This window comes from Patiria miniata, unplaced genomic scaffold (genome assembly GCF_015706575.1).
Source record: "Patiria miniata isolate m_02_andy unplaced genomic scaffold, ASM1570657v1 HiC_scaffold_10, whole genome shotgun sequence".
Lineage (NCBI taxonomy): Eukaryota > Metazoa > Echinodermata > Asteroidea > Valvatida > Asterinidae > Patiria > Patiria miniata.
The window spans coordinates 20,087,189-20,109,157 of record NW_024037048.1 but is presented as its reverse complement, the minus strand read 5'-3'; the positions used below and the strand labels follow the sequence as shown (position 1 = coordinate 20,109,157).

The 21,969-nt window shown below is 38.6% G+C and overlaps 1 protein-coding gene across 1 annotated transcript; it reads right to left on the bottom strand.

Annotated features, from left to right (window-relative positions):
* Nucleotides 1-1,687: 1,687 nt before the first annotated feature.
* LOC119734108 (complement C1q subcomponent subunit B-like) lies at nt 1,688-2,458 on the bottom strand (the record flags this gene model as incomplete). The annotated part of the gene is made up of 1 exon (XM_038207470.1): nt 1,688-2,458. A coding segment is annotated over one exon (771 nt), but the record flags the coding sequence as incomplete, so codon positions are not given.
* Nucleotides 2,459-21,969: the final 19,511 nt, after the last annotated feature.

Below are 21,969 nucleotides of genomic sequence, written 5' to 3'. Positions count from 1 at the left end.
TCTGACTGAGCTACTGTGGTCACCTGATCAAAAGTGGTGATCTGATTGGCCAATGTGCACTGTTGATTGACGTGCAGGAAGGGTCCATTATAACCTTTTCTTTGATTTCTTGCAGGAGTCTACCTATTCCCAGGAAGCGTACTTGTTCAGCTTACATGTACATGTGCCGGCTGGAGACATTATCCAAGGATATGCTGTCAGCAGGGGCCTTGCATCACCTGACCAAATATGGCATCCAAATAAAAGTCAAGACAAAGAAATTCACTTGAAATGATAAAGTGACAAAGGACAATTCCAACCAGTTGAAGGACCCTCCTCACTTGAATGGAATTTGTGCTTTGTTTTGATTGATTTCGTTGAGATTGTTTCTTTACCATCTAACGGGCTCACACTTTCACTGATGTTTTCAAAGTGAGTTTCTTGAATGCAGTCAAGTAATACTGATTTAGAACAATAAAAGTCTTCAAATAATTTGGAGTCTGTTAATCAAGAAACACTCGTCACACTTTTGCGGGTTTTAAAAACAACAGCCAACTCCACTTTTTCCATTACTATGGGCACGTTTCTGTTTCAACTGAAAGTAATTAAAATCATGGTTTTTTTTCACAACGAAGCCAAGCGAAAAAAGAGAGTATTTATCAACAATGGTGGTGCTTTTGGTAATCCTCAGAATTAGGTTTTATGCATACTGTTTTCATAGCCAGTCAATTGTTACTTTTACATAATTCTCACATATTATAACGTTTAAAATAATGCAATCATTTAATAAAAACCAGTGTATTCTAATTGCTGTGAATAGCATTAGAATATTTCAAACAATTGTTAATCCAAATGCCAAGCTTAAAGTCTATAAGAAAATCAGATTCAATCACTCGAGACTTTTTTCGCGACATGAAATAAAAATTGATACATACATGGGATTGATTTAATTGACATTATCTGTGCTGGGCATACAGGGAACATATGGCGAAGAAAATAACAAGTTACAGTAAACGCCCTAAAATTATCCAGGTATGTAGCAAAATATTTTGTTTGTTTGTCTGTATGTCTTTTATACTTTGTTTGCTTTAATTAGGATACAGTTATTGTGTTTAATTAGTGTTTTAAATACCCAATACTACAAATAAGTTGCATTTATTTTCGTGGAAAAAGCACGATATTTTATATGCTGACCAAATGTGGCAATAAAAAAAAATGGCGGTCAGAAACATGGCCTAAAAAATCCAGGTTGGTCGAGATAACACCATAAACACAATTTTTTTTTAGTTGTTAACATTTCTGGATACATATGGTGGCACTGCTTTTATTGCAAATCTTTTGTTTCTACAAAAAATAATGACCAAGCTTGCTTTGAAAAAATATTCCATCAAAATACTTCTCGATAGGCCTACAATGGGTACAAAAAATCGTTGTCAAAAAACTTAACGCATACTTTTCACTATATCCCAATACTTATGCATGAAGCTAAATATTTTGTTTTGCAAAAAGTCAAAACAAATTGGCAAATCCATTGTAGTATACAGATCAGCACATGCGCAAATCAAAAACATTAATAATGATATTTTGTGACATTGTCATTGAACATTATTTGTTTTAATCCATTAGTTATTGTTTCGGCAAAATGGAAAGCGATTAAAAAAAATCAGCATCACGATGCTCGTGTATCTTTATGTGTGGATTGTTTTGTTTATTCGGGGTAAAGGAGGAAGCCACTGAATGAGGTGTAGTGATTGGTGGAATGACTCAGCGCCCTACCCTGCATAGTGAGATACATTGTATCTCCACGCTGCAGAACCACCACCGCGCTCCCAGACACCTGCTCATAGTGACTTAAATCATTGCTAAGGCCAGAGACAACCACGTCGCCGTTCTTCCGGAGATAAACCCACAGGCCGCTGCTGGAAGGATATTTGCCCACAGAAAACATGAACACGTAGGTGCCCGGCACACCACACGTGAACGTGCCGGTCTCGAGATCGAAGCTGGTACCCGGCAGAAGCGTCTCGGTCGCCTGGAAGGGCAAACGGGTGTCGTCACTCGTAGAGGTATCCGAGTTGCTCGTCCTCACCACGGTGAATGCTACCCGCTGGTTGGAGTCGTCTGGTGCCTCCCCTGGCTCACCCTTTTGACCTTTGACACCAGTTTCCCCCGTTGGCCCTACAACACCTGGGACTCCTCTTGGACCAATTTTTCCGGGCTGGCCTATGCCTTCGTCCCCTTGAGGCCCAGCTGCTCCACGCTCACCCATAGGTCCAATCTGTCCAATATCACCCTTTTGACCTGGCTCGCCCTTTGACCCTGGTTGACCTAAGGACCCAGGCAAACCTGGTATTCCGGGAATTGCAGCCGGCCCCTGGCAGCACATCGGACACGCCTGAGACGCAGGACCATCACCGTCCGAGGGAACCGGCCCAGTAACGGAAGCTCGGAGGTTGACGGAGTTACCCAGAAGGAGGGCGATTGAAAGAACGGTTGCCACGCAGATCTTCATTCTGTACAGAATAACAACGATTAAACTGAAACAAATCAGGTGAGATTTTCAATAAATTAGTTTTTAAAATAGGGAAGAGTAGAAAAAAAATATTGAGGTTTGATAAACAGGAGAACTAGTCTAAAATTCATGACAATCCGCCGTCAGATTTGAAGAAGAAAAAAACCCACTAAATGAGATTGGAGGAATCATTGTTCGAAGAATGTTTTCTTTGTTATATAACAGTGGCGTATGAGGGATCAAGGGGCTAACATTTATGAGAAGCCTAGTTTATAAAACCAGTTGTCATGGCAACCCATCGAATCGATTTTGTTTTTATTTCGCCTGCCAATAAGAAAGGTCACCAAAATGCATTCCGATAGGGCGAAGCGTTCCGGAGCTGTAGTATTTTTTTTTGGAGGGGGGGGGGGGGGAGGCGGAGCACATCTTGCCCCTTCCCAGGTCCTGATAGAATCATTAATTAAACCTCACCACACCCACCTCGATGGTTCGTTCTTGAAGATCAGGTCCAAGAAGAGATCACAAGGAATTCAGTGTAGGCTGAAAAAAAACATACAAACGAAGACTGGTTAAGTTTACACTTTAGTCAGGAATACTATTTTATTATCAATTAAGATTAATGAGTGCGATTTTTTCTCATTGGGATACATTGCCACCCCAAAACAGGAAAAATTTCTCACCAAGTTATTACGGTCAAGTTATTAAAATAATAAGTTTTCTCAGCCGAATTCGTCAAGAAAACAACCTGTTTAATGTCGCATTGTTCAATTTCTCTCGAATTGACTGATTCTTGAAATTAGCTTTCAATTTGTTTAAACGTTATTATTGAAACTTGTTTCCAATCTATTTAAAGGCATGTATCTATTTTGAGACAATATAGGAACTCCATCAAAAGTTTGTTGGCATTCCAAGCTTTTGTTGCATTTGGCCAGGCAAATTTACTTTTAACCCCAGTTCTCTCTGTAGTTTAAAGCAGCAATGAAATCTTTCATTCAATATGAAATATTTTAGGGTTTCCCGCCCAATTTCACACTTTGCTAATTTAATAATAAAACATTTGCCTTCAAAAGTAACACAGTTCAATGATATTTGGAAGTTGCATGAGCAAGGTATTGTATTATAGTGATACAACAGAGTATAAAATGACATGGCTTTTGACAAGTTTGGATTAAGGAATCTACAGTTATTTCAAAGATTGGAATGCCTGGGAAGGGAATATGAAAAAAGCAGAACAGAACTGTATCAATGTAAAGTGTCAAAGTGATAGAAGGAAATACATTTAGAACACTCGCCGATAAAATAATATGTCAAAATACAGATTTTTATGGAAGGACAATTAAGTGATTAGTTTGTTAATTGTTGTAATCACTCTTTGGAAGTGCAAAATCGAAAACCAACAAAAGAAATGGATTTTCTTTTGCACAAAAAAGTTGCCTACACGATTTGGTGGGTGTAAATATTAAAAAAAATATCAAATGCGTTAACTGCGACCTTTTTTTCAATGTAATGAACACTCTCTCTTATTGGACGAACAAGTTGCGAAATTGGACGCAAAAACCTATATGTTATGATTCCCGAAGTTGATAAACAATCACAAACGAATTACAACGTGATCAACGATCAAGAAAAAATTAGGACAACGGTTGCGAACACAATTCCGAATTAAAAGAATAAATAAAAGAAGACAAATTCCAAAGAATCTGATTACACAGCAACTAAATATTGGTGTGATCAATATTTGTTTTCATCTTAGTTCTCTTTTTTTGCCAACTGATGTACCTGCAAAAAAAAAATGTGAAGGAAATTTCAGCATGTTTCCGCTATAAGTTCGAGGCACCCTGATGAGTTTAACGAGGAATTTGCAAAGACTGCAGGCCAAAATGTCTGGCACAGTTCTACGGTGGGTGTTATAGGGAGGGAATATCACTCGAGCGATGTTTTCTGTTAAAAATTTTGACCCAAAGGTGTATAAATATCGAGAAAAAAATACAGTCTCCCACCAAAATCACTGCTCTGTTCTGATGATTGAGTGAGGAAAATGTCAAATAACAGACACTCACCTCGATGGAACGTTCTTGAATTCTATCACGAAGGGAATCCTCAACACTCAGCAGATTGCGAGCTGGAAATAATACCAACGAAAATGAGTCATTGAAAATCCGCTGGGAGATATCTTGGGGGCTGTTGGGGGAGGCATAGCTGAATTTCACAAGTAAACACCCCCAGATCAAAATCTCTGTCCGGCGAAATGTGATCTGGATTGATCATAGCGGAATGCGTCCTGTATGCAACGGCCCTGAACAGACCCACGCACGAGCAACAATATTCCTGTCTTCTTTGAAGGATTTAATATTTTCGAATCAAACGCAGTAACTACCAAAACAAATGCCCAGATTTTCTGAGAGAAATCTGTATGCAAAAAGAATTTGAGGCCACGTAGGATCATTTGCAATTGCCCGGAAAAGTACATTTAATGACAGAAACCTTGCAATGCTGAGAGTGAAGATAAGACTGGTATCAAATACCCGGTGAAAGTATTTCGCCTGATATATCGGTTGAAAACTTTGCAGGTGTTTTTAAAATTAAAAAAATAGTTAAGGTGTTATAAAGCACGGAATCAAGTAACGAGATCCAACAAAATAGTGCATACGTTTTCTCTGCTTTTTCTGAATGATAGTATCCACTGAGCTGAAACTTCAACAGGTTAGTTGCGAGCTTCTTACGTTTTTAAGCCATTTGTTGCTTCTCACGAAAAAAAATGCATCAAAAGCAAATGATCCTAAGTTTTTCATTGCTTGCATTTAAAATGGTTGGAATCACAATGAGCATACACTTTCTGCATTATCAAGGAAAATCGATCTCATACCAAGGAAGTATAGCGGAAATATTACAGGTGGACACCGCAGTCAAGTTACAGTCATTTCATCAAGATATATTTTCTGGATCGGAAATCAGCGCACCGGTTTGGCTATTAGCATCAGCCACCATCTGTTTGTTATCTGAATAATGTCCCATATTTTTTTTTCATTATCTGTGTACTCAAAAAAAAGTTGGTTAAAGTGGTCAGAAATTGCCTCAGATTGCACCACAGAGCAATAATAATCAAAAAAAAAAAAAAAAAAATTCGGGACCCTTGAACCCGGGCCCTGAACTCCACTCCGTATTTTTTGGGCCCACTTTTTGGGGGACCAAATGTTTTTGAGGCAACCCCCCAAAAAATTGTGTTCTGGATCCGCCCTTGACAGGGAACAGAAGGGACGAATAATGTGCACAGACATCAACGCTGTACATGATTGCTACAAATGAATCCAACTAGATAAAGCAATTTGAACTTGAATAAAACTGTGAGCATCATCACGATCCGGTCCGTTTGTGTTTGCGCCCTCTTTATTCAGTGACACGTTCATCCTGCAGTGATTGAATGTTTGATGATCAAACCGGAATGGTGCACTGTGAACTCTAGCGAAATGACACAGTTTAACAACAAAGTTCAAAGGGTACTGAGTATCCACATAAATGATAACACAAAATAAGACAGGCATGTTTGAGTTGTCCGGATTTCCTGATGAACGTTCTTCCGTGACCAACTTCTCCATAACTCTTCATCCTGAATTAGTTTGAGTGATTGCCGGAATACAATGTGAGTACATCGATTCATGTTTAAAAATTAAAATGATAAATTAAACAGGGAAAAAACGAGGCAGAAAATAAGGGGGTGGTTGATCATACCTATATACTGTTTAGGTTAAAGAGTCGAACATTCGCAAGATTGTTTTCTTTAAACCAAAATGTTAACGCAGTAATTTTTTACCTAAACTATTACAAGTGCGTGAATTATTTTGAATAAGTGCGAATCCCGATCAATTTCAACTATTCTGAATCACAGTAGGGAACTTGATGTAATGAGCTCTTTAAAAAAATGCTCCCAAAATTTGATTCAAAACCAGTCGAGTCTGAACAGCTTTGTTTTTGACACTGAATTATTTCGTGTTTGTATAGTGTTATATCAGACAAGATATATCGTCTTAAAAAACTGAAGACGTTTTCGAAATAGTGTGCCGGTGGGCAGACTATTAAAGTGTGTTAGCTACGAAATTCAGTGACAAGAACCCAAAAAATAATCCCTTTAATTTATCTGTTTTGGTCAAATGTATAGCATCAACTAAGCTAAAACTTCAAAAGTTAGTTGTGCTGCATCATACTTAAGATTGTGAGCAATTGATCAAATGTTCCTCTAACTGGTTCAAGGTTGCTTGAACTTGTAGTTATAGGAATCACAATGAGCATACAGTTTCTGCATTTGTGGGGGAAATCGATCTCATACCAAGGAAGTAGAGGCGCAAACATTACAGCTGGACTACTGCAGTCAAGTTACAGTCGTTACATAAAGATTTATTTTTCGGATGGGAAATCAGCGCACCGGTTTGGCTCTAGTAAGCCACCATCTGTTTGTCAACTGAAACGTGTCTCACAAAATATTTCAGATTTGTGAAAATCTGTACCAATCACCAAAAACTTGCGAAAAATAAGTCACAAATCGATATGGCTGTTTGTCCAAATATCCAACAGAATCTCAGCGGCATGCTGAGTGGAACCCTACATGCAAATACATGAGTGAATTCATCGAGAGCTTTGCTTCAATCTCTTTTGGCGAACAGAAAGCCTGAGCAATTTGTACAAACACCAACTCTACACATGATTTCTACAAATTCATCCAGTTAAATAAAACAGTTTCAACTTGTATAAAACTGTGTGCATCATCGATCACGATCCGGTCCGTTTGTATTTGCGCCCTCTATAATCATGACTCGTTCATCCCGCTATGATTGAATGAAACTTGATGATCAAAGCGCACTGTGAACTCTAGCGAAATGACAAAGTTGAAAGGGTACTGCTTGAGCAATAACACGCAATAAGACAGGCATGTTTTTGATGTCCGGATTTCCTGATAAACGTTCTTCCGTGACCAACTTCCCTATAACTGTTGATCCTGAATTACTGATTGCCGGGAAACAATGTGAGTACATCGCATGTTTTCAAATCAAAGTGATCAAATTAAAATGGCAAAATGAGGAAGAAAATAAAGGGGTGGTTGATCGTACTGATTTTATGGGTGAGGTTATTTATAAAGGATGGAGCTTTCGCAATATGTCTTCTTTAAACCAAAGAAAGACACTTTTTTAAAGTATTAAAAGTGCGTGAATTTGTTTAAGCATTAATCACAATCGGTTGAAACTAACCTGAAATCAGCAGGGAACTTGATGTTTAAACTCTTCTAAAAACTGCAATCAGATATGACTAGAAAAAGTCCTACCTGATAGCCTTTGTTTTGACAATACAACTTTCCATGAATGTACAGTGTGCTATCCATTATAGTGACAAGAATTTAACTTTATCAAAAACTAAACCAGTCAGTATGTGAACAATAATTTAGTTTGAAGCGTGCGAAATGAAAGTAGAGGCGGAAATAATGTCAGACAGGAATTCCTCATTCCGAACAACAAAACCCTGATATATTTGGGTGATCGGGTACTACCCAATCATTGTTTGGAAATGTTAGGAGATTTCTTTCTTTCTTTCTTTCTTTCTTGTTTTTTTTCCCCGACAATAACTATCTGCGACTTTTCTTCTGAACCGTACAGTACATGGTATAAACTTCAAGCCTTGAGCGAACATCAACACTGGTGTACCTTTTGTATACTCTGACGTCATAATGACGTCATCAGGTATCTTATTACAAGCGATTTCACTGCAAAACCTCATAAACAAAATGAACAATCATGTTCACACTTTGAAATCTGATTAACTATAGATTGATAAACATTTTTGATATTCGAAGGTAAAGTCGTCTAACCTTTCCTTCCGGGGTTACTGGTAGGTCAAATTTAGGTGAATTTAAAATGCAAAAAGAAGTTGCAGAAAGACGAAACCTGATATGAATATGAACCTTAGTGTGAAGATGTGGATATTTTAGTGACGTCGTTATGACGTCATCATACATCAAATTACAAGCATTTCAAGTCCAAATTTGACAAAATAGTTTGACAGGCGCGGATCCAGAGGGTGGGGAGGGGGCCACCCCCCCCCCCAGCCCCCGCTGTGAAACATGCACACAAAATATTACCCGTTCGCCTGTCACAATTTGTTATTTTATTTAGGAGCCTGACCCTCCCCCTGCAAAAATTCCAGGATCCGCCCCTGTTTGAGCAATATCTTTTGTCCTAATAAACCTGAGTGTTCAGTGTTTTGTGAAGTGGCAGATTGTGCCTTGGGCGATGGGCTACAGGACTACAGGGTCATCATCTTTGGCTGGAATTTTTATCCCAAAAAGGTCATCGGATTATACCGCAAAAATTGAACAGACAATGAAAGATGATGAAATAAGCTGTAATTTGATGGGTGTCTCAAACACCTTGGAGAGTTGTGAGTATTTGTCCTGATCTTTACAAGTGGGGGTATTTATCACTGAGGTCCATGGCAGTTTATTTGCTGGTCTGCAGCCATAGATATTCTTTGAATTACCGTAAACGTCTTTCTGACAATTCAGCATTGTGACGTCATCGAACGAAGTTAGTTATAATAGGGAGAATTTAAAACTGAATCGCATGTTGATTCAAAGACCACGAACAAAAAGGCTACGGTTCAAAAAGGTGTGTTCCAGGCGCGGTTCTATAAGATTTTTTTAGAAGGGATTATTGAATGAAAACCATCATGGTTAGGAGGATTTTTTTTTGAAGGGATAATTGAGAAGACTAATCATCATGGCTTAGAGGATATTTTTAGAAGGGATAATTGAGAAGACTAACCATCATGGCGAGGAGGATATTGTTTTAGAAGGGATAATTGAGGAGACAAACCATTATGGCCAGGAGGATTTTTAGAGGGGATTATTAAAATAAAACAATCATTGCTTGGAGGACATTTTTGTAGAAGAGATTATTGAACACACAATCGATCTCGGCTAAGAAGATATTGTTTTGAGAAGAGATTAAGTTAGGAGACTTATCATCACGGCTAGGAGGATATTTTTTAGAAGGGATTATTGAAATAAAAACCATCATGGTTAGAGGATATTTTTTTAGACCAGATTTTGTACAGACAAACCATCAAGGCTTGGAAGATATTTTTTTTAGATGTGATCATTGAGGAGACTAACCCTCATGGCTAGGAGGATATTTTTTAGAAGGGCTAAATGAGGAGACTAACCATCATGGCCACGAGGATATTTTTTTAAAGGGATAATTGAGGAGGCTAATAATCACGGCTGGGAGGATATTTGTAGAAGGGATTATTGAAATGAAAACCATCATGGATTGGATGATATGTTTTAGAAGGAAGGGATAATTGAGAAGACTAATCATCACGGCTAGGAAGATATTTTTGAAGGGATAATGGAGAAGACTAACTATCATTGCTTGGAGGATATTTTTTTCAGAAGGGATAATTGAGGAGACTTATCATCATGGCTTGTACAATATTTTTAGAAGAGATAATTGAGGAGACTAACCATCATGGCTAGGAGGATATTTTTAGAAGGGATAACTGAGGAGACAAACCATCACGGCTTTGAGGATATTTTTCAGACGAGACTATTGAACAGACAAACCATCACGGCTTGGAAGTTAATTTTTAGATGTGATAATTGAGGAGACTAACCATCATGGCTTGGAGGACAATTTCTAGAAGGGATAATTGCGGAGACTCACACTCATGACAAGGAGGTATCTTTTTAGAAGGGATTATTGAACATTATTATTATTGATTATATGAACAGACAAACCATCATGGCTTGGATGTTATCTTTTAGATGTGATAATTGAGGAGACTAATCATCATGACTTGGAGGATATTTTTAGAAGGGTTAAATGAGGAGACTTATCATCACGGCTAGGAGGATTTTTTTAGAAGGGATTATTGAATGAAAACCAACATGGCATGGAGGATATTTTTTAAAGGGATAATTGAGGAGACAAACCATCATGGCTAGGAGGATTTTTTTTAGAGGGGATTATTAAAATAAAAACCATCATGGCTTGGAGGATATGTTTTAGAAGAGATAATTGAGGAAACTAATCATCTGGACTTGGAGGATATTTTTTAGATGTGATCATTGAGGAGATTAACCATCATTGCTAGGAGGATATTTTTTTTGAAAAGGGATAATTGAGGAGGGCTAATCACCACGGCTAGGAGGGTTTTTTTACAGGGATAATTGAGGTGACTTATCACGGTTAAGAGGATATTTTTTAGAAGGGATTATTGAAATGAAAACCATCATGGCTAGAAGGATATTTTTTAGAAGGGATAATTGAGGAGACTATCATCCTGGCAAGGAGGATATGTTTGAGATGTGATCATTATTAAGGAGACTAACCATCATGGATAGGAGGATCTTTTCTAAAGGGATAATTACTGTGGAGACTAATCATCACTGCAAGGAGGATTTTTTTTGAAGAGATTATTGAAATGAAAACCATCATGGCTTGGATGATATATTTTAGAAGGGATAATTGAGGAGACTAATCACCACGGCTAGGAGGATATTTTAGAAGGAAAAATTGAGGAGACTAAACATCATGGCTAGGAGGATTTTTTGGAAGGGATTATTTAAATAAAAACCATTATTGCTTGGAGGATATTTGTTAAGAAGGGATAATTGAGGAAACTAACTATTATGAATGGGAGGATTTTTTTGAAGAAGAAATTATTGAACGCACAAACCATCACGGCTTGGAAGCTTTTTTTTTTTTCGAATGGATAATAATTTAGGAGAGTAATCATCATGGCTTAGAGGATACTTTTTTAGACGAGATTATTGAACAGACAAAGCATCACGGCTTGGAAGATAATTTCTAGATGAGATCATTGAGAAGACTGACACTCATGGCTAGGAGGATATTTTTAAAAGGGATAATTGAGGAGACTATGGCTTGGAATATATTTTTTTTAGAAGGGATAATTGAGAAGCCTAACCATCATGGCCAGGATGATATTTTTCGTAGAGGTAATGACGTTTTCTGGTTTCTAATTTTGACCGAAAGATTAAATGCATAGAAAAAAAAGGAACAGGAAAAAATCACTGCTCTTTTCTGATGGTTGAATGAAGAAAATGTCAACAGACACTCACCTAAGCACGGTTCTTGAATTCTCTCGCGGAAGCACTCCTCAACACTTGAGCGGATTGCTGGCTGAAAAAAATACCAACAAAAATATGAGTCATTAAAAATCCTCTAGGAGATAACTTGGAGTCTGGTGGGGAGGCATAGCTGAATTCCACAAGTACAATACGGCCAAAAAATGTCTGTACAGTGAAAATGTAATTCGGGTTGACTATTTATCTCAAATGCGTTCTCCAAAAATCAAATCTATCCACGAATTCTACAAAATGCATCCAGCTATTGAACTTGTATAAAACTGTGTGCATCATCATGATCCAGTGCGTTTGTATTTGCGCCCTCTAGTCTATTCTGACCAGTGACACTTTTATCCTGCAATGCTTCAAAGTAACTTGATGAAACCGGAATGGCGCACTGTGAACTAAAGCAAAATGCCAATTGAACAACAAAGTTCAAAGGCACTGAGAATATCCCCAAGTAATAACACAAAAAATAAGACCGGCATTTTGAGATGTCCGGATACCTGTATATGTTCTTCCGTGACCAACTTCCGCATAACTTTTCATTCCGATTGAGTTTGAGTGATATCCGGAAATAATGTGAGTACATTGCACTAGGATTTCATGTTTGAAAATTTAAACGATAAAGTCAATAGGAAAAAAGGAGGCAAAAAATAAGAGTGTGCTTGACCGTGCCAAAAATATTGGCCAGGTTATAAAGAGTCCAGGTTTTGCGAGACTTTTTTTTGAAACCGAAAATGTGAAACACCGATTTGTAGTTCCTCTTAAATATTATTTTGAATGATCAATACATCTTTACTGTTCTGAATCACAGCAGGGAACTTGATGGTTTATACTTGCGAAAAACTGCGGTCAGAAAACAGTCCAACCTAACAGTCGAACCTAATTTTAAAAAAAAGGCCATGAATGTGACTTTGTAGTGTATTATCCATATCGACAAGAATCCAAATGATTTTTGTTCAAGAAAAGAAACCAGTAAGTATTTGGACAATTTGTTTATGAGAGTGCACAATGGAAGTAGTAGCGGAAATATTGCCAGACAGGAATTCCTCATTTGTATTGCCTTGAAATTTGACCTCACAAAACCGTGGTCTGCATCCGCACCAACTGTTTACATTAAGAGCTGAAATAAAATAGCTCGATAATTTACAAAAGTGTTTGAAATTAACTCTTTCAGACGGACTTTGATTAGTGCATGTTATGCACAAACAAAGCCCGTCATCGCCCGTCATTTGTAAATCATCGCGATACTTTATCAACTCCAAAGTGGTCGTTGGGAAAAGGCACAACTTCTGGATCGGAATTAGCACGCTGGCTTTGCTGCTAGCAAACGTGTATCAGAGTCATAGTAAAACGAAATTGAACATTTGTTCATAAAAAAAAAATTCAGTCCTCAAGCTACCACATTTCACAAACACACAAAGACGAGGAAATATCAAGCCTACTACCGAGCTCGTTGTTTGAAAAATCATTGAATCAGCAACATTCAACAAAATCTGAATCCCGCATTGATTCAAACACATTGTGCAAAAGACAACAAATTTCTTCAGAGGGAAAATGATTGTTTCAAACACTCACCGAGCTAAATCTTGTTTTTGCAGTCAGTTCTCTCTCTGGTTGTCGTCCGAAGGTGTTGATGACCCGCGGTTGATGTGAAGGGTGGACGGCCCCACATGTCTTAAATAGTGCCATCGATTTCCTGAGCAGTGACTAAAAACTCGGACCTGGATTGTGATTGCATGGCTCCTGTGCGCTGTCAATCACACATCACCGACTCGCTTCATATTATTGAGACGAAAGCAATGTTAATGTCGTTGAGGCTATTAGTCACTATAAAAACTAGTCACCGAGATTGAAATGGCCGCTTCTTATTGGTGGATATTGTATGGACGTCGGTGACACATCCAAACATGGAATTTATGATTGACACACACAACCTGTCAGTCACAGACCACTCACTTGTGGTCACCGACTTGTCGTCACCAACTTGTCACCGACAAACTGTGATTGGTGGATAGACAAGTGACGTATACACCGGCCGTGATTCATTCAATGTACAGTTGGCGCTTCAGTCTATTAAATTGTGTGGATACATTTTGGATTATATGAGGAATTAAATCGTACTCAAGCCAGCGGAGAAACTTGGGTTTAACTTGGGGTAGGGCACCTGGGGTGCGTTATTTGTTTCAAAGGCTGCACTAAATGCAAAATAAACGTATTATTACAACAGTTAATGTTTCAATTCAGGTTTTCAAAATGGGGCGGGGGGAGGGGAGGGCTCGGGCCGGCTTCCACAGGGGGTGGGGTATATGCCCCGTGTCCCCGTAGTTATGCCCCTGAGGTAGGCTTTGCTCCTTGATTGGGACTTTGAGGAAATAAAATACAGTTAAATAAACTTCCATGAACTTTACGTATCATATACGGCCCGTGTATAATCGTGGCCTTCTAAATGTGGAGAAGGTTTTTACACTTTAATATCTCCCAGTTCGAATAATCATTTCCAGAAATGTTAGAATGTATGACCGGTGATGATGGACCTAAAAATCAAACGTTCACTACCTAAAGTAATGACACAGTTCCAAAAAAGCATGTATCGTGATTTAAAATCCCCCCATATCAACGAGAAAAGCTTGTATGGAACGACCAGACTTCCTACATTTGCTAGTTTGTGGCCTCCGCATAACGCGTACGATTCACCCTGAACTAGCCCTGGTGATATCCGGACAAATCACACCAGAGTTTGCCATTCTGTATTGCGAACCACCTCGATTTATAATAATCTCTGAAGCAATGACGTAGCGACGATGGGGGTGGGGTGGGATAGTTGAACGACCACATGCCCCCCTTCCCCCTCCCCTCCCCCATACCAGTGGGCCATACCATACAAGTAAATGACAAAGCCACTTGTTCGATTAGGGGCCTCACATGGCTTTTTTTTCCGAACCGGGCACGAAGCCTATGTTTACCAAACGACCGAAAGTCACCGAGGTCATGAGACATACCGGGGTTTCCCAAACTCCGGCTTCGTTCCGTTAACGCCTTCGGGCATGCGGCTTGGCCTTTTGCAATAGAGCTGGATCCGGTATTGGAATGAAGCTAGGATTTGGAAAACCTCGCTTGTAGCTCACTCGACGTGTACATGTACATGTCTAGTCTCCGTTCAAAGCGCCTCGCTGTTTCGCCACTCGGTTAACTACCGGCGCTAGTCTGGGTGACTTTGTGGAAAGGCTACAGTTAGGCCTCTTGACCAGCAGAGGCAATCTCTTGTTAATATTTGCGGAACCATCAACTTTGAAAGTTGGAAAAGCTGGGGTGGAGGGGGTTGGGCTAGACGCTACCTGACTATTGAGGGCACTGTTTCAAAATGCGTGTATACATACCCGCGTACGTATAATGAATACTTGAAATATAAGATTTCGTTCCATACTTTTATTATTTGACAGTTCCTCTCAAAATTCAACAGATTTTTGTAATTTGTCACATTTAATCAACTTACGAAATGTCGATTCCATGCAACAGATATTTCCTGAGTTATTTTTTGAAGCCCAGTGTGTTGTTTATGTGTCAGGCATAAAAGTTGACTCGAAATCGCCGTTTAGTTTTCGTGCTTAACATTTTTGGGGTATATTAATTTACGTTTTTAATGATTTCTCTCCAAATTTGAACCGGTTGTGTAACATAGCGTCCAATCAGGAGGTATAATTTCACTCCAATATATCAATATTTTTTAGTTATTGTCTCCACAAACAGGGTATTGTTTTTAGTCCATGAATGTTGACTCAAATTCGCCTTGTGTTTTTCGCTTTCACACGCCACATTGTCTTTGCTATATTTGTATTATTGGGGAACGATTCATATCCAAATTCGAGAGATTTGATTGATATATCACGTTCAATCACTATGGAATATTTCAATGCAATGCATCAAACATTTCTTGAGTAATCGTCTCCACAACGAGTAGGTTTTGTTTTTGTTCCATGAACGTTGACTTAAATGCGTCTTCTATTTTTCGTGCTTAACTCACTTATTCTTTTGTTTATATTTTTTTCATTGATTAATAATTGCTCTCCATATTCAACGTCTTTGGGTATTTCTTGAGTTATTGTTTGTAAACCGAGTGTGTTGTTTTTGTGTCACGAACGTTGACTTCAGTTAGGTGTCTCGTGTTGACAAAACAATATTTACTGTGGTGACCACTACATTGTATTTGTGAAGCGCGCCCTCTTTTGAAAGAAAATTAAAGCTGACTAAATGAGGCAGTTTTTCTCCGTTTTAACACAACACATTTTTTGGCTATATTCTTTTTATTACTAGACAATTCCTCTCCATTTTCTACAGATTTGTGTAATCTGTAACATTTAATCAATTAACGAAATCTCAATTCCATGCAACATGTATTTCTTGAGTTATCTTCCGGAAACCGAGCGTGTTGTTTTTTTGTCATCAAATAAGTTCACTCAAAATCGCACTACATTTTCGGGATATATTATTTTTTTTTAACTACTCCTCTATAAATTAAAAAGTGTGGTGTTGTCTATGATGACCAATCAGAAGATATAGTTTCAATCCAAAACAACACAATTATTTTCTCTAATTATTTAACAGGCAAGTGTTGGAAGTCATACTTTACATCTAGTCAAAATTTCAATCCAATAAAATAACTAGTTTTTGAGCAATCGTGTGGCGTAGGTGTCACACGATTTTCTGGAGGCCGTGACTTCACTTTGGATGGGCTTCGTCCGTGTTACTGAAATTATATTGCCGCCGATAATCTGTGTGTTTTCTCTCAATATTTATCATGCTTGTGTTGACTGTCATGCTCAACCTCTATAGGAAAAATTCCAATGTAATGTAACAAATAATTTTGAGTTATCGTGTGACATTATGTGTGATTGTGTTTCTGTTTAATAGTAATAAGGTTGATTTTCTGGACACCGTGACTTCAATTGGGAATGCAGTTTTGTCGGTGTTACAAAAAACTATATTGGCGCCGATAATCTCTATTTTGTCTGTCACTTAACAGGCTTGCGGTGCCAGTACGTGCTTAACGTACAACTATATAGTATTGAGTAAAAAGTGATTTGTACAAAATTCATAGAACAAGAAAATGAGATCGAAACATTTTAGTGTTTTAAACGTGAAAAATATTATCCAAACGAAGCAACGTTCATGGCAAAAAAAATCACAACTCCATTTCGAGAAGAAGAGAAGTTCCCAAAGTAAGAGGTTTCTTTGTTTCCTCTTTTTCAAGGGCATTTTACCCAAACTCTTTCCAACTACTCTTTGCTTTCTGATTGTCTCACACAGAGACAGCTGTACCCAGCGGTTTAATCTTTCAATAGAGGGCGCACCACATGCACAGGGGTCGCTACTGCTAACCCGCAAATGAATAAAAAGAAGACACTCATGGTTCAGGCAATATCTCATGTAATACTGAACGCATTAACTCAGTATTTCGTTGAGTAATTGTTCATAATGGGTTACGATCGCCGGAACCATTTGAAGTGATTCGTCAAAGAACAAAATAATGTGAGCAAATAAACAACTTAGTGTGTTAAACCTGAAAAATACCTTCCGAATGAATGACATCGTAAATGACAGAAAATACTATATGGTTCGGTGGATAAGTCACAGTTTACAAATTGTATTGTAGTGAAATTCCGACCAATAATTCGTCATAATGTATTACATTCAGGAGTATTTTTTCATAGGAATTCGTTGGACAAGAACGAAAAAGAGATAGTGGACTGAAGTCGGCGCGCGGTGAGCGGTGTTTGTTTAGCGCCCTCTTATGGAAGAAATTGATGCATCACGATAAAAATAACACGGAGTGTCCTCACAATGCTAATTCCTTCAATTGTTTTGCATTCATTCGTTGGCAGTTCCTGTCAATTTTCAAGATGCTCTTGTCAAATATCATGGCAAAATATTAGAGGAAATTTCATTTCAATGCAATGTGTTTATCTTGAGTTGATACAATAACTGTGTTTACACTGTAGAGGCAGAGAAAACGATATTTTTTATTCTCAATTTTCTACCTTGTTTGTCTTTTTTTCATGACCAATCATCTAGCCAGAATTCAATTCAATGCGTCTCTTAATTTTTTGAGATAGCGTGTCCAGCTTGACTATCGTTTCTGTGCAAAAGTGAGGCAAATGTTCTGTTCGGACTGTGACTGCAGCCTATAGCCAAGTTTTTCTCCGTGTTGCGACACAAGACACTGTTAAAGACGAGCAAAACAATATTTTGTCTAAATCTTCTGTCTTGTTTTTCTGCTTTTCATGACCAATCATCTGGCCACAATTCTATTCGATGCATCACTTAAGTTTTGTTATAGCGTGCCCAGCTGGACTATCGTTTCTGTGCAAAGGTGAGGCAAATGTTCTGTTTGGACTGCGTCTGCAACCCATCGCCAAGTTTTTCTCCGTGTTGCGACACATGACACTGTTGAGGAAGAGCAAAACAAAATTTTGTCTCAATCTTCTGTCTTGTTTGTCTAATTTTCATGACCAATCATCTGGCCACAATTCAATTCGATGCGTCACTTAATTTTTGAAATAGCTTGTCCAGCACAGTACATCTATGATTGCACATGAAGGATATGGTTTACTATAGCATTACACTTGAAATCACCTTTCATCATATCAATCCAAATGTTAACATTGTAATTACCTTTAAAAAAAACGGTGTAATTTTGCGACAGTCACATGCACACTACATTGTTTCTTTTCAGTGAAAAGTTCAGGCTTTTAAAGTAGCTCTACCCGCATTGTTTGGTTTACTAGTTTAAACAATATAACCACTTGATTTTCTATTTCGCTCTCGGACGTTTCACGCCGTCAGAGAAAAAAGTTATAAGCTTTATTTAAAGATTCGAGGGATTTATTGGGCTCTTAAATAGTTCGAAATTTTTGTAACATCAAACTTCTATAATTAAACGTGGGCGGATCGTTTCGATAGATGTCTCCATCATTACAAAGTGCAAAGCTTTCATATTGCTAGAAAAATAGGAATTTGAAAACAAAATGTATTTTTCATTGTCAAAACTAAAAAAATTGCACGGGCAAGCAACTATAAACTGATCACTTAATTCCGGTTATGCCATTCTACTTGTCCGATATAGCGCCCTCTGTTGAAAATTTGAAGAGCTCCCTCTATTGATATACATAAACAGCTAATTTGTGATCCAATAAATAGCGCACTCTATTGAAAAACAAAACAGCGCCCTCTACTGACCATACAGTTACCAACTCGCCCCCTTACCAACTCGCCCCACTTGTTTGCCCCAAACGGGAAAGGTCAATAGAGGGCGCCACTCATCTTATCAATTGAGGGCGCTATTTATCGAATCAATAGAGGGCGCAGTTCTTTTATCAGTTGACAGCTGGCGCCAGATATCACCACATGGGGAAATTGCAACGTGATCCACAACTCGTTTTGGGGAAAGGTAAATTTCAGAATAAAATACAGGATTCTTGTGGAGCAGTTATTCAAGATCAGCGTAGTAAGACACTCGTAACGTGAATGTATAGTTTTGTCCCATTCTGACTAATAAAAACGTAATAAATTATGCTGGCATGGCTGGCAAAAAAAATGTCAGTTCAGTTAGGCCTAGGGCTAGGCTAGGCCTTGTTTGAGTTTGCATGGACAGTCCTCAATTTTCGGAAGAATTGCTCTTTTAGTACACGTCCAGCAAATACCAACTCACGCTTTATTTAGCCGTTATAAATGGAATGTCATGGCCTAGCAGTTAAGAGCACCGGACTCATGTTCTGGTGTTTCAGAGGCAACAGTGTCACGTAGGTTCGAGCCCGCAGGCGGACACTTGTGCTTAAGCAAGGCACTTGACCATTCTTACTTCGTTCTTTGGATGGGACGTAAAGCCGTAGGTCCCGTATAATGCACGTTAAAGACTAGTCCGAAAATTTGGGACTCTCAATACTGTGTATGAGAGTCCCAAAACTTAAGGTATCCATATCGTGCAAAACTTTGTGCTGCATAAAACCAGTGTGAATCAAATTTGCAAGCTTCTTACTCACTACAGTTTCTTCAATAATCCCCGAAACTTCTGCCTAGCAAAGTTGCTGTTGTGAGCATTGCATCACCAAAATTTCAGCTTTTAATTCTAATTTTGCAGAGAGTTATCGAAATCCATATGTGAGACATCACATTGATGTGTTCTGCAATGCATTGTGCAAAAAGACTCCTCAGCTATAACATTTTCATCGTGTTGATAAAACAGCGCCCTCTTGTTGATCTGAGTGAATGCAAAATGTTTCATTTTTTTAGCAGAGGGCGCTATGTTCATTTGGCCATTGATTAAAAAAACAAGTAAGCTGCAAGGCTCTTCCTACACCTACCCAGAATACATTGGGAATCACACACCAATTTCCAGAGCATCGAGATTGACATGGGTGGTTTTTGAACTGCCAAAACCTTGCCTTAAAATTGGATTTAAGGTCTCAAATTTTGCAGGTGACATGCTTGCAACTATAGCATTTTGATGTATGTTTTGTGTTGGCATTAATTAGCCAAATGGTGAGTAAAAAAACGTCAGTAGTAATTTTGCACGTTTTTATGCACTCATGGTCCCAGTCTGGTTAAAGACGTGTTCGCTAAGAGAAGGGGTTCGCCTCGGTGTCGTGGCATTGGCCGCAGCAACGTATAAACCAATAAAAGGTGCTACATAATGGGTCTCATATTTCTCATGTACTTCATTCATCTAATAATAGACATAACTGCCAGCGCCTTGAGTACCTATACTCCGTTGCGATAATGCCTGAATAGGCTTCTGCAACGTAACCATACAGATACAGATAAAAGTGCCTTTCTGTTATCCTACGGTTTTCATAGAAATTGACGACGTGCATGCCATGAGCAGCCAGTGATGCAAGACACAGAGTCAGAGGAATGCAGCATATGATGCAATTGATGGCAGTACAGATAGCAGGTTGATCTCCAATGGGCAGCAGACATGGAAAGAATGTTGCAACCTGACGCCACTTCAGCGGTACAAAGTCTATGGTGAGTCAAGAAAATTGAAGTATTTCCTAACATTAAAATTGCAAATGTTTCTTAGTCCTAGATTCATGTCTTAGCATAATTTTTGCAATGACTGTCCTTCATTGAGATGATGTATGAGGAAAACGGCAGAGTCATATTCTTTTTTTTGGCCTAATAGAGAGTCGGGAACTAGGACGTACAGCTTTTATGGGCGGAAACCAGTTCAAGCTAGTTCCCGATTGTCTTTTACCATTTGATATCCACTTGTGTTCACAAGCGAGATCCAGTCTACTCATTATCATAATCGATGCTTCGCGCTCGGTAACAGAATCGCACTTGGAATATGGGGACCATTGAATGTACGCTGGGCATGAAGACTACATCACAAGTTGGAAATTTAACGTGTTCGTGATTGCAAGGGGAGCTCTCAGAATTGAAAGGGAAATTTCACTTTTCTTCCGGATCGTAAATAACCTTCAGTACAACCATCTTAATCATCGATGTCTATTTGTACCTCAGGTGGCCTATCTAGTAATTGGGAGGCCATTTTGAGGGTGAAATCTGAATGTTAAAAAGACGATAAGTTGGGTCCAAGCATGGTCCAAGTTACTCGGACTACTGTAAGTGTAGTCCGAAAATTTGGGACTCTCAATACTGTGTATGAGAGTCCCAAAACTTATAGTATTGAAAACATGCAAAGCAAGAAAATAGACTGGCACCTGAAACAACCAGTCCAACACAGCTTCAGTACTGCATCAATCAACCATGCCAAAAGAATTTAAGAAACATGTGGCATGAAGCGGGAACTAGTCCCAATTTACTACACATTTCTCCGTAGTCAAGCCACCAGACTATTGACACTGAATGAAGAGGTCAGTCTTTTCAAATAGTTGGACCATATGGTCATGATGGTTGGACATGTACCAGTCTAGTATTTAGTCCCATTTAGAAATCACTTGACTTCCCTCTCATGTGCAAAATATTGAAGAAAAATCTCCTTTAAAAATTGAATTGAGTCTCCAAACTTGGTTGGTGAAATACTGAGGACATTTTCTTTGCCCGTTTTGTTTTGCACGTTTCAGAGCACTCCAGAGCCCTGTCTGCTGTAAGTGTAACTTAGCCCTAGTCCTAGCCCAGGTTGGACTCTGTTGTGTACACGCAACGGAGTCCAGGGTATGAATCTCTCCTGCCATAGCGAAAAAAGTTTTAACACATTTAGTATTAGTAAATATTGCTTGAGATTATTTATGCTTATTGAATTCTTCTCATTGTCTTTGGGTAATGTATTTTTTTTTTTCATCAGAAAATTGACGCGACAGGTCACACAGTGGATGATTTG